This window comes from Macrosteles quadrilineatus, unplaced genomic scaffold (genome assembly GCF_028750875.1).
Source record: "Macrosteles quadrilineatus isolate MER2022 unplaced genomic scaffold, UCM_ALF_1.0 Scaffold_5__1_contigs__length_97177068, whole genome shotgun sequence".
Lineage (NCBI taxonomy): Eukaryota > Metazoa > Arthropoda > Insecta > Hemiptera > Cicadellidae > Macrosteles > Macrosteles quadrilineatus.
Genome location: NW_026542598.1, coordinates 46,327,407 through 46,342,159, shown reverse-complemented (window position 1 = coordinate 46,342,159; position 14,753 = coordinate 46,327,407). Strand labels below are relative to the sequence as shown.

The 14,753-nt window shown below is 36.4% G+C and overlaps 1 protein-coding gene across 1 annotated transcript in view; it reads right to left on the bottom strand.

Moving 5' to 3' along the window:
- The window catches only part of LOC128994979 (decorin-like), a 51,894-nt gene extending 37,564 nt beyond the window's left edge, over positions 1 to 14,330 (bottom strand). The window contains exon 1 of the mRNA XM_054419841.1: positions 14,230 to 14,330. Coding sequence (XP_054275816.1) covers positions 14,230 to 14,248 — 19 coding nt within the window. The 5' untranslated portion in view covers positions 14,249 to 14,330. The remainder of the gene's footprint in view (positions 1 to 14,229) is intronic.
- Between the last annotated feature and the right edge of the window lie 423 nt (positions 14,331 to 14,753).

The window sequence follows — 14,753 nt, the reverse complement described above, 5'->3', positions numbered from 1 at the left end:
GAAGTGATGAAGGAAGTAGTAAAGGCGAGCAGTCCGGAGTGTGGGGACTGTTTATTACGATAAGATCAGGGTATCAGCGATCCTAAAATGCTATGGGAAGGGAGGGAAACAGGTCCGCGACGTAGGAAGTGGTGAAGGAAGTAGTCAAGGCGAGTAGTCCGGAGTGTGGGAACTGTTTATGACGATTAGATTAAGGTATCTGCAATTCTAAAATGATATAGGAAGGAAGGAAAACAGGTCCGCGACGTAGGAAGGTGTTAAGGAAGTAGTCAAGGCAAGCTGTCCGGAGTGTGGGAACTGTTTATAACGATTAGATAAAGGTATGGACAATCCTAAAATGCTATGGGAAGGGAGGGAAACAGGTCCGTGACGTAGGAAGTGGTGAAGGAAGTAGTCAAGGCGAGCTGTCTGGAGTGTGGGAACTGTTTATGACGATTAGATTAAGGTTTCTACAATCCTAAAATGCTATGGGAAGGGAGGAAAACAGGTCCGCGACGTAGGAAGTGGCGAAGGAAGTAGTCAAGGTGAGCTGTCTGGAGCGTGGGAACTGTTTATGATGATTGGATTAAGGTATTTGCAATCCAAAAATGCTATGGAAAGGGAGGAAAACAGGTCAATGACGTAGGAAATGGTGAAGGAAGTAGTCAAGGCGAGTAGTCCGGAGTGTGGGAACTGTTTATGACGATTAGATTAAGGTTTCTACAATCCTAAAATGCTATGGGAAGGGAGGAAAACAGGTCCGCGACGTAGGAAGTGGTGAAGGATGTAGTCAAAGGCGAGCTGTCCGGAGTGTGGGAACTGTTTATGACGATTAGATTAAGGTATCTATAATCCTAAAATGCTATGGGAAGGGAGGAAAACAGGTCCGCGACGTAGGAAGTGGCGAAGGAAGTAGTCAAGGCGAGCTGTCCGTAGTGTGGGAACTGTTTATGACGATTAGATTAAGGTATCTGCAATTCTGAAATGCTATGGGAAGGGAGGGAAACAGGTCAATGACGTAGGAAATGGTGTAGGACGTTGGTTAGTCCTGGTAGGACGTAGTAAAGACGAGCTGTCCGGAGTGTGGAAACTGTTAATAACGATTAGATTAAGGTATCTACAATCCTAAAGTGCTATGGAAATGGAGGGAAACAGGTCCATGACGTAGGAAATGGTGTAGGACGTAGTAAAGGCGAGCCGTGTGGAGTTTGGGAATGGATCTATGTGTCTCCAATACAGTACTTAGACTGCTTTCAGAGTGGACTGATGATTTTCCCCGAGCAAAGCTCGGTCCCCAGGTACTGGATTATTAAACGATCACAATTTGATCGCTTCTCCAACATCACGATCACAATGTGAGACACAATCTCGATTGCACAATGGACACAATGGTTCGTTGATCGGTGACCTCCCCCCACCACCAAGAGGAAGAAGAAGGTGCGAGGAGGACAAAGAGTTAAATTCCACTACGCAGCTGATGTGTCAGCGTCTTTACTTCTAGTCCACCGTTGCAGTTCCTTCCATCATGGCGGATATAACATGATCAGGAATTGAACTGGAACGCGTTCAAATATGTTACAATATATACGTTTATTCAATTCTGAGTGCTGCCGTGTAGGAAATGAGAAACGAATTGAGATGTCTTCCGAGAAATTTAGTTTAATAAGCTACGGTTTACGGCTGAAACCTCTTCAAATTTGTATACAAACTTGGTTGTAGTCTACACGTGCTTATACATTCAAACGTGCAAAGCTATCTCTAGTCAGCGACCGAATTTGATAGTTTAAAAAGAAATCGGAATAACAGTTCTTGGGACACAGTATATTCTTAGGCCAGCATTCAAACATAAGTCAAACATAGAAATCTATAGAAATTTATCTGTCTTCTTAAATGTATTATTCTTGTTAGTTTGCTCTCCATCGATTTTTCCCCAACTAATGTACAATACTCAACTAGTTAGTTGTTATGTCACACAGAAATATTGTATTTTACTGTAAAAACGGTACCTATATCCGTTTACTAATAAAAAATAAAGAATATGTTTGTTCTTGGATTTGGACCATTCCTTCAGCTACAAATAACTATTAATTATTTATCATTTTAGTCAGACAGCGGCACAATGTTGGGCATTTTAAGCTGAAAACGAGATGAAAATATGTGCATAACAATGTGTTAAAGCCGTATTCATAGTTAGTGACTTTGTTTTGTTTTAGACTTCAAATAGGCAAAACTACATATTTCTTTATCCATGACCATTAACAAGAAAATTACCTAGAATTGGACCAATTAAATTCAGAATCGTTATAGAATCCAAACAAACATCAGTTTTTGTATAGCTTAACTTTTAACAGCATTGCAACTATACAAACGTATGCTTGAGGTAGTTTATGTTCTGTTGTCATGCCACACTCGATCTTGAAACGTACGTCCCATCGGCGCCATACGTCGATATCGATGTATAAACATGGCTCTAGGAAAATATGGATGTAATTATTAGAAAAACAAAACCTTTAGAACGTAAACTTCACGAGCTATTTAATGGTTAAAGCTAATTATGATAGATTTCACCAATGTTCAGCAAGGATTCAAGCAATTGCTACTCAATACGAAAATAAGTGTGAAACTCATAGTTTACATTTCCGACTATACTGTGTGTAGTGTGTGATCGTGTGTTGGAGCCTGGGGAATATCCATTGGTTAGTCTAATATGGTATATCGTTGGGGGACATGTTCCATGATACAGACTATAGTGAATTGTATTTCTCAGGACTAAGGTCCCTGGCTAAGGTATCCCACCTCCGGTTTGGTAACCCTACACTGTATGTGGTCATGAAGCGTGCACTGGTCAGTCTGGGATACAACAACACTGAACAAACAACTAAACTACAAACTCAAAAGTAGTACTGAATACTGTGTTGACAAGTCAACGTCTACAACTAAAACCCACTTATGCGCCCTTGTTTATGAAGAAAATCTCGATTTTAGAACACATTTTTATTTGACACGTGCTCGCTTTTAATGTTACTGGTAATCGAATTTATGTCCACAACTAAAATCCGTAATTATTATAAATCAGCTAATCAGGAATTATCGTAAATTACGGAAATGTTTTACTACATATTCTTTGTGGTGGGATTCGCGATATTTTCCTAATTGTGACAAATCCTGGTCTTTGGATGACGACCATAAATGAAGACGACCTCCGCTCTATTTCGTGGTTTTGGACGCGATGAAGCAGTCCATTCTCAAAAAAACGTTCAACTCAACTATTACTCCATTACTGCCTGGCGAGTCCTCTACCTTATATAGTCCAGGCGCAGGGGTGGGGCGGTTGGTTTAAAAATGTGATTACAAATACTTTCTCTTCTACAAGGCTATAAAGGCTTCAGAGGACAAAGTCCTAAACAGACACAGTTGTTTCTCAGCCCTCTGACACATCACAACAAAGTCAACAATTCTTTTCCTAATTGTTCGCTTCATTTCCACGGTTAATGGCTGGTCAAGTATACATATCTACTACAATTAAAACCCACCTATTAACCCTTGATTAGCTATGACAGATAGCAAACTACGTAGATGTATTTACATTCTGTTGATTATGGAATGATAAGGACTGGGATATTTTCAATAACGAATGATTGCAATCTTCGATTATTCTGTATTGAATATTATGTTCGTAAAATGAACTTTAGCATAAAACCCACTTCTATTATGAAATACAGTTGTTAGTGGTATCGATATTCAATGACGGTCGTTGACTATTCAATGACAAAGCAGTTTATTCATTGCGGATTCAAAACATAACTAATTAAAACTGTGTAAACTCACCTTATAATATTCATTTAGGCTAGGCCTATTCTATAAATGTTTAAAGTTAATAAGTTAACAAAGATATGGATTACAAAAATTGTTTTATTTGAACAAATGAACAATTAACATGCAATGAGAAAAGGCTTGACGTTACAATAAAAGGATTGACAATGGTGTATGGGGTTGAAATTAAATTGAAATAAAAGATAAATTTGAATAATAACTTGAAGGTTCAAATAATTTAGATGTGATATATCTCAGGGTAGGGTGTCGTGCTGGCTTGAATGCTAATAATTAATAAATTTAATAGTGTCCAAATAGGCCTAATTAAGGTGTTAAACTTATACAATCCCAACAATGAAAAATCTAATTTTGGTGTTGTCCAAAAGGTAAGTCCAATTAGTACAAAATTTAAAAGAGTTTAAAGAAGAGGTTATACTTAATTTTGAAGATAACGATTGAGTTGAGTCCTCTTGAGATTTAGGCTACTGTGATATAACTTGAAACTGGTCTTCTTGATGAATGAATTTGATTTAGGTAAAATTTTGAGTCCTTCTTCTAACAATTTCAACTTCTCAATGGTTTCCTTCTCTCTCAATTTCAATGTTCACATCACTCATTGTTGAACACATGGGATCACTTTCACTGCTTCTTAAATTTTGATTCCTTAAGGACTAATTTTGAAATGATATTATAAGAAATTTTGATGTATTGCAATTCTCTTACATATTTAATAAATAATTAGGTTGTGGGCGTTGTAAAAAAATATAGGCTATGGAATGAATATTATTAATGATTAATTGAACATATTAAAGAAATTATATAAATTAGGAAAATGAATATTAGGACAGTCTCTCTGAGGAGTGATTATTAGGTGTATGAATAGAAGTTAACATTAAAAAAAAAACTTAATACTAAATAATGAATGAAATGAAATGAAATATTACAACTGGATGCGATACAAGGCAAACCTTCACTATAGTGTGTGATTTATAAACATTTCAAGAAAGCAAACCATGCTTATCCATGATAATGGCGGAATGCCATGATTAGTAATTATAATTATCGTCACAAAGTTATCAGAAGTTAAATACGCCTTGTCGACAGAACAAAAATGAGTCATAAATTTACAAAGAAACTCGAGATAATGTCTAATTCCAAATAAAATTTCAAAATTCAGGATTCCTATAAAAATAGGAATACAAAGTCAATGCATAAACATATATTAAGGAATCAACTAAGAATGTTATTAACCATGTTTTAAGTCGTGTTGGAGATCCATTAAAACCCAAATCCCACAGTGAGCAAGAAATTTAAATTTCACAAATAAGAGAAGGTCGCGATGACAAGCGGACCAAAGGTGATTATCGAAATAAAACGGGTCGCGTGCGGTGGAATGGATTTCCCGTCACAGTCCCTACTGTGACTCGCCCAACACCTAGGCTTGGATTCTACCTTTTAATGTTTATGGTGTATAAAATACTGTGTTTAAAACGTTTAAAAGAATAACGTAAGCTCTCGCATTCATCGTGTCCTTTTCCAAAAGGACATAGCTTACGAGAGTTTTAACTTTCTGTAAGTGGGGAAACGGAAAGAAATTTTTATTTTCATTAACGGGCCTAAAATGGTTGGACATTTTCATGATTGGCAAATAAAATAATGACTTCCTAAATGTCGGTCATATGGAAGATGAAACTCAAATATTCTGTAATAGCTTGTAAATGTATAAGTAAAAGTAAACTGGCACAAAAAGGTGTTTCCCAAAATAAACTTTTCTCTTAAAAAAGTATACAGTGGTTTTGACAGCTCTTGTTCACAATTTTTACTACTATTGTCTGAATAAGAAATAAGAATAATTTCTAGTCATTAAGATAACATCGCAAGACGACCTGATGTTTGTATTTTCTTTATTCACATTTCTAAAAAGGTTATTGAATTCAACACACAGTTTATTGAATCGAGTCAAGTTAAACTTCATTGAACTAAAAAAGGGTAATGATGACCTCATGTAAATTCAATAAAGTATATATTCTTATCTTCTGCGCTCTCTTCCCTTTGTGAAACACAGATATTAAATAAAAGCTCACATAAAATAAAATAAGGCTATCAGGAATTTGACACGAACTGTACTTCCTCTCGTTAGCTTGTCAACAAACCATTTTAAACGATGAAAATAACTAAATGTTATGAGGAAAATCAAAAATTACCATCTCTTTTGAGCCATAATTTTACAGCAATTTGTTTGGGGGTTGTACAATTTTGTGTGGAGTTAAAGGTAGGCTACTAATACTAAATTTTAATCAAAATCTTTCGAGCCGTTTTTGTGAAAATACGATTTTTTCCAGTATTTTATGGATTCGGATATTTTCACGGAAACAATGCTAACTTATCTCTATGCGATGTACAGGGGTAGAGAGTAAAATATACGAATACAGCGGGTTTCCCAACTATTCTCGATAAATTTCCCCGACTTGCATTGAAATACTGTAACAACTGTATAGAAAGTATCGAACTAGCCAGTTGGTTCACAGTACAAAGACTTCCTCAATGAACTGCTCAAGTGGTGTAGTGCCACTTGACATGGCTTTTAACACATCGATACAGTTTTGTTCTGGCCTTTTATGTTCTTGAGTTGATCCTGCTGAAAGAAATGGACATTTGTTTTGTTGTTTTTTCCCGGTCTGGACGCGTTTTATGAGAAACAGCAGGAATATCGGAATATCTACATAGTTAATGCTAGACTCTGGGGGCAAATAAACAGTATTTTCACTTACGGTGTAGCCTACAGGTTTAACAATAAAATTTTAATATTTTCAAGAATTGCCTTATGACTAAAGGAGATAAGGGCCCTATATTAAGTTTTAGCTAAATAGCCTATAGTTTGAATTATGTAAAAGTCTTGGTCATATATTTATGATGTGCTTTAAAAACTCATAATTGCGAAGGGTACCGGTACTGTATCGGGATTTAATATTTAATATTCATAATTTCATTTGGCGGGATTTGAACCCGGGACCTCACGGACCGAATTCCCGCGCTCTTAACACTACACCAGCTCGCTCTCCCAACCGACCGTCTGGTAAACGTATAAGACAATGTATAAAATGTGTTAACTACTGTATTGTTTGTTCTCTGCTATTTAACTGAAGAGTAAATTAAAGTACACACTGTAAAACTAATCCTAAAATAGAATAAACAGAGGCAGCCAGCACACTCAAGCAACGGACACGAAACATATCAAAACTAACAGGCCTCATAATCTGCCTCATAATACTCTTTACATAGGAGTAGGGTACTGTACTAGCCTAAATTGATTGTAAATTGCGGTGTACAAAATTAATGTTAACGAAGTTTGTTCGAATAATATTTATTTTACTTTTACCAACCAGTCTACGTTTGGTGAATTAAAAGAGCGTTTTTAAGTTCACTTTTTAATATACAGAGTGTTCAAAAAAGGTGGGGTGATCTACGTACGGTAGTGATTTCTTGAGCCAAAATAAGGAGAAAATCAAGAATGAAACTTTATTTCCCAACCCAAATTGTTTCGTTAACCATATCCACCTTTTTGTATCAGCTAGATCTTCAACATCCAAGTTCGTTGAATAACAATTAAATTACCAGACGCATCAATATTAAAAACAATTCTAGATTACGCTCGATTTAAGACCGGCCACACACATTATGCACACGATTCAGATTTGAGTGTGCGCAAACAGCTGCACTGTCCAAACATCTGGCGGGAGATTCAAGATAGACCTCAACATCTGACTAGGAACAGCTGATTTGAACCCACAGGTAGCAATAGGTGACCCGACGATAGAGACTAAACAAATGAAACCGACAGCCTTCCAAGGAGGGTCGTGTTGAAAGACTACAACAGTCGTAAATTTGGAAACAGTCGCTTTCAAAACTAACAGCTGGTGCGTGCCCAACAGCTGCGATTTTGCAAAATGAAAACCTGACCAAATGTGCAAGAGAATCCTTAGTCCAGTCAATAAAGGGGTTGTAGAGGACATGGAGAGGGGAAAATTTTTTTTCTGCGGGAATGTGTTCGGGGTAGTTAGAAGATAAAAATACCAAAAGTCCCCACCCCTGACCCTGCTGCTTCAGCGGGGGGAGGGGGGGAAAGACCCCATTTTTTAGTTTTTTACTTCTACACTGAAAACCGTGCATCGTACAGAAAAAATTTAAATTATAAAAAGAAAGATGATGAAATTCTCTACAAGAATGGTCATATTCATTTCTTCTGTATATGCATTGGTTTAAAAGATATTCTCAAAATAATATAAAAATTCTTAAATAAATTGATTTTTCACATGTTTTTTGTCAAATAAGTTTATATAATCCATTAGCCTGTTGTTGTTTTACATCAATCAGGATAGAAAACAGGTTTTTGAACACTAACCTATATAATATAATATATCAATCGTATATATTGTGTTAAAAATAGTTTATATAAATTTAAATAAGTTATGTATATTTTGTCATGGAAACAAGTAATTTTGGCATAATTATTACACTAAAAATTTAAAAGATTATGTTTGTAGCTATATTTGTCCAGATTTATTTATAACAATAACCGAAACCAAGACTTAATATTATTGTTCATGGTCTCTCCCTAATCCAATTCTTGTTCATTAGACTCAATATCTGCTATCGATGTGAGAGTGCAGTGTATATATTATTTATCATCCTCATTTATCAGAATTGGCATTCTATTTAAACGGTCCCCTTACTGGCACAACAGCCAACGAGGAACATTTAATGGTCATTTCATTGCATATACATCTTTCATTGCTACAATCTATTTAGTATATTTGCAAAAAACAATCCCAACATTTCTCGTGGGTTAGGTGGTTCATTGGTTAACTGGGAATAGATTACATTTTTTGCGCTCCCAATCCCACATTTCTGAGGGTAGTTGGTTTTCCAAACAGAATTGTCTTTGATTAAATTATACAAATGATGAAATGTCATATATTTCTAAACTGACAGCAATGTTTGAAAATCGACCCACTTTTCCCTGAAACTCAAGACATCATGGCAATAGCATCTGGGGTTGTAGGAGATGAATCCGTTAACTGTTACGATGCTGTATTACGTAGTCTGCGAGTAATTAATCAAATTGTTATCATTTGCAGACAACAAGCTGTCTCGGGAAAGTATGGCTCTCCCTTTGTCCTCTGTGAGTTCAATCATCGATATAAATGATTAAAACGTTGCAGCAAAACCTTTAATTCTGTTTCAAAGGATTGTATAAGTTAAAAAAGTTATCAAGATTTAAAGGGTTGTTAACGATTTGAACTTTGCTCCATTCCCCTTTATTTAATGAGAGTGGTATGAGTAAAGACCAAAAATGCCTGCACCGTTCAAGTTCTTTGGAACCAACCAACAACAGTTTTAACGACTTTTAATTTGGTTATCGATGGGGTATTTTTCACGCACAAGGTTATATGGCAAAGGGGATCTTCAGTGTCTGCGATATGTGATGGATACGTGAGGTACGTTGATACCTATTACCTTGTAAGGTAATGCATTGTCGTTTTTGACGGATATAGCAATTCAGAAAACAGCACGAAGATGGCAGACCAAGAAAGACGCTACAGATTGAAAAAGTCAGTACCGTAGCAGTGGCGGTCCCAGGATTTAATTTCCGGGGGGGCCTCCGGTGGTTAACCCTCCCCCCCCCCCGGAAAAAAATGTGGAATTTAAAGCACAATAACGTATTTTTATATGCATATGAGCTCTAAAATATCTTCAAGCTAATAGTATTTGAGTTAGCTTATAAAATATTTCAGAGAGAATATATACCTCTCCCCCCCAAGGGACCGCCACTGGTCAGTAGATATTCATTTACTATATTATACTTATATTCATCACCGAAATTATAGTAACCAGGAACAGTTAATCCCTTAACCAAGTTTTTTACAAATGTACCAAGGATTATAACAGTGCCAGATGTATAATTTGTGCATGCGAGAAAATGTCCAATAATTGTTCTCTGTTATGCCAGAACCGCTAAGGGAACTTTTTACATGAAATGCCCATTCTGACGAATGAGGAAGATGAAGAATATACAGGCCTACACCGAATTCTCACTTCGATAGCCAAAATTGAGTCTAATCAACAAGAATTGAATGATGGAGATGTCCTAGGTGGTGGTTTTCAGTTCCAGATGGCACCAGTTTTTGGGACAGAAGTCGGACCCTCTCGTCCCAAGTGAGCCAGACCATGAACAATAATATTAAGTCTTGGTTTCGGTTATTGTTATAAATAAACCTGGACAAATATAGCTACAAACATAATCTTTTAAATTTTTAGTGTAATAATTATGCCAAAATTACTTGTTTCCATGACAAAATATACATAACTTATTTAAATTTATATAAACTATTTTTAACACAATATATACGATTGATATATTATATTATATAGGTTAGTGTTCAAAAACCTGTTTTCTATCCTGATTGATGTAAAACAACAACAGGCTAATGGATTATATAAACTTATTTGACAAAAAACGTGTGAAAAATCAATTTATTTAAGAAATTTTATATTATTTTGAAAATATCTTTAAATGAATATGACCATTCTTGTAGAGAATTTCATCATCTTTCTTTTTATAATTTAAATTTTTTCTGTACGATGCACGGTTTTCAGTGTAGAAGTAAAAAACTAAAAAATGGGGTCTTTCCCCCCCTCCCCCCGCTGAAGCAGCAGGGTCAGGGGCGGGGACTTTTGGTATTTTTATCTTCTAACTACCCCGAACACATTCCCGCAGAAAAAAATTTCCCCCTCTCCATGTCCTCTACACCCCCCTTTTGAGCATTTATTGACTGGACTACCTGTAGTACAGTCAAAACTCGGTTTCTTGCCAATAAAACGTGATTGTGACAGATAGTACATATTCTTATAGATTCAATGTAAAGCCAGTGTAAGTATGGAGTTTAAACCCTTTTATAAGGGTGAGGTGGTAATCCTGACCTTAAATACCCCCGCCGCAGCAAACATGCAGACTTAGCGAATTTCCATTTGCCTGATTGGATTTAAACTAAAATGTCTCCTTAAAAATATCACATTTATTCCCTATTTAAACATAATTAGTTTAATGAGTACTTAGGTTTGCTGCAACAGAGAGGGTAAACAGTTTTTTTATGTAGAATATTAAAAGTTACTGTGGTTTAGTAAGAAATTAATGTATTTTCCAACTTTTATCAAAATATGTTCATAAACAAGCAAACTACAACAGTTGACTTATTCTCCATAAGAATAACATGGGAATTTTAAAATTACAATTTTTTTGAATTTTCTCCGTAACAATTAGGCGCATAATAATGCTTCAATATACTGATTTATTTGTTTTTTTTAAGCTCTACAAAATGGTTTAAAAAGAAATTGCGAAATTTTGTGTTTTTAGGGTCAAAAATGGGAAAAACCTATTTTTACCCCATAAAACCCCCCATAAACCCCCGTTCCCATAGTCCGATCATGCTGGTTCGCGAACTCATTCAAGTTTATCCCACCTTACACCTTCAAACCAAATTTTATCAAAATCGGACAAAAATTACTCAAGTTATCGTGCGGATGGACACACACATATATATTTATATATAAATTTGAACGAATGGTGTTTTTGGCCTCTGGGGACATCAAAATGAAAAAGTAAATCGGTCCCGGGCATAGGTCTTACCATGAGACCTACGGTAATAGCTACTTCCCTATAGGGAAATTCGCTAAAAGGTTGGTAGGTACTTTAATCGAATTGCTCCAAATAAATGTCGAGTGGAAGTCCCTACTGCAGGCACTGCCAGATAATGTATAACGTTTACATGACACTACGTTTTATATGCGGTTACGTTTTCGGTGATTTATATGCGCCAGTATCATGCCTGATCTAGCATTGTGTTACTAGGTAAATCATAGATGAAAAAAGAAAATACCAGTTGATTCCAATGTTGATTCGTATGGCAATAAGAGTGATTTGATTGGCTTGAAGCATGGATGCAAAGTTAATTCCAGCTTATTTCTATGTAGCCCCCCGCGTCGCCAGCGATGAACATGTGATCGGAACTAGCTCATTAAAATCCAATAAAAGCAGCTACAGTATGTCGAATGTTTTGTTTAAATGCATAACAATGTTAAACTTAAAAAAAAACATGCTTATTATTGAAAAAAAACTTAATAAGCTTGTTAAGCTAGCCCATGAGCAGCAGCACACAAAATCTTTTTGACAAAACACAAAGTTTTAAATTCTGGCAAAAAATCTTAATATGACGACCCACCAGTACTTAGTAATTTTGATGAATAGGCTATCTAAAAATTTGGAAGTAATTCCTTGATTCCTTCAGTCTGTCATACACAGTACTGTAAAAGAACCAGTAGGCTAGTTTATTTTCCAGACTCAAGCTCACACCAAATCCGCAATCACCACAACTCTTATCATTGTTATCAGGTACGTCTGTTTACAACCAGAGATAGTCATTACCTCGCTAAATGTAGGCTTACGAAGCTTACACAGAACTAACACACACAGTACAAATCAATGTTGTTATTGTCTACACCAACAAGCTAAAATCTACCCAAAGTTAGGTGGTACGAACGAGAAGTATGTGGAAGGATAGTTATCCCACAGACAATATCCTTTGATCACAGGAATTAGTTTGCGTTTGCAGTCATATCTACAGACGACACATTGCCACGAATTTTTGCCTTAACTCTCATTCTGGGATACTAAAGTAAACATCACATAAAATAGATGTCTCCTACAGGGAAGTGTATACCTTATAGTGGAATAGATTACAGAATAGTACCGGAATGTAGGAATATAGTACAGTATGAAAGATTGTAGTCACACTAGCAGAAAAAGCTGGTTCAAAGGAGCGATCGGCAAAAGTGTGCTGCTGCAGAATACATTTACAATTCCAGCACCTAAGGCTGGTTTTATGCACCGCGACAGTCGCGAGTCGCGAGTCGCGCCACGTCTTGCGGCTGACAAAAATGTCACGCGACAGCGACACTTTTTTGTCGCGTAAACTCACATCCGGTGGTGGGGGAATTAAAGAAATCAGTCTGTTCTCAATCCAATGTTGAGTGTTGTGTTTTGATGTAGGAGTGATTATTAAGTTGTTTAAATATAGACCCTGTAGTGTTGTACACTTTAATGACAAAACCCCAGTTATTTAAACAACACATAATTTACTGTTGGAATTGGGTCAACCCTCTTAAAAATGTCATTACATAATATAATGATGTAATTTCTATTACAAATAAAGAGTAAAGAACTCGAATTTATATACTAATTATTAACATTAATCAATATAAATATATGGAGAATATACCACGTGGAGTATGAAAAATACTACTGTCGCGCCGCGACTGTCGCGGTGCATAAACGTGCCCATTTGATCCAATAGAACTTGAACCGCGCGCGACACATTTTTTGAAGCTGCGATTCTAAAACCTGTCGCGGGTATTTAGAGTCGCTCCGCGGCAGTTTGTCGCTGTCGCGGTGCATAAATGCTCCCATTTAACTCAATAGAACTTGAGTCGCGCCGCGACACGCGACTGTCGCGGTGCATAAAACCGGCCTAAAGTCAACCATAAAACCGCAAATCAGTTTATCACTCCATATAATTTCATGCCTGACAAGTAGACCGTATCAGAACCACATGCTGATAACTTGAGGTTTAGGAAGGCTTATCATTGACGAAAATATAGGACAACTATAATAAAAACTTTAGTATTTCGTCAGCAAAGCCACAAGGATAAGATATATATTGATTTTGAATAGCAACCCATTGCAATTAGAAAGTAACAGTATCAATCACTAAATAAAATAGACAATATTTTGAATACTGTAGAATTAAACTACAACTACCACTGCCAGGGAATTTGTTTACGTATGAACTACGTTTACCCTACTTTAGTGTATGCAATTTTGGTAGGTGATAAAAACAACAGGTTTTCAGTCAATAATTCTAGCATATCTAATAACATTTATTATTACTATTACAGAGCTCTTAACTTGTCCTTGCAATAACAATAAAGACATATAATACAAACTATCTTTCAAATCTTTAATGTTGTTTAATCTAATAAATATTGTCACTTAATTTTGCTTTATGCGGAGCGCTCAAAATCATTTGATATTGCGCGTAACTTAACCTATTTATGTTTCAAACAGGTATTTACCTATAACTGTGTGCACTCTTTCGTCATAACCCTTAAAACTGTTAAATTGTCACTTGACGTCATACTAAAGAATGATTAACTTTCAAATAAGCAAAACTGGTTTAACCATTTCCAAGAAGTTCAACATCGCTAGAAGAAACTTTCCTCCTGTCAAATGAAAACCAAACCTCGACAAACTCAAAGTTTTGTACAACGACAAACTAAACCATTGTTACCCTTACATTAGTTGAAAACAAGTGAAACACTTACATGACAAGAGAATATCCATTTTTATATCACATTACGCGAGTACGAAACACTTCACACAACACATCTCACCCCAGCGACAACTGGAACAAAACTGATCTTCATTCTTCTTCTCTCTCGCTCCAAACCCCCCCCCCCCAACACTCCAGTCCAGTCTAGCGTTCCCTCCCCGCTCCCCGCGACACACTCCTTTCCTTCCAGAATGGTTTGCATATCAACGCTACAAACCGGTTATTTCGCCTCAAGGTGTTCAGTCTCAGAGCTAAATCTCTGTTCCGTTCCCAGACCCAGACGTTCCTCTGTCGGACCGCCCGTCCGCTGTTCCTCACTCCATCTGGCAACGTCTGAAAGCTGGAGCCTGGTTGTCACGACTCAAAAGACTTGAAATGGGGCTTCGAAAGGGTTATTTTTACAGTATATAATCATACACTGAACAGCATCTTGTCAGTGAGTTTGGAGAGTCAATACATGTTTTGTAAACTAGCTATCCAGGGGTCAAAATATAGATGTTTGACAGCTACTTTAAA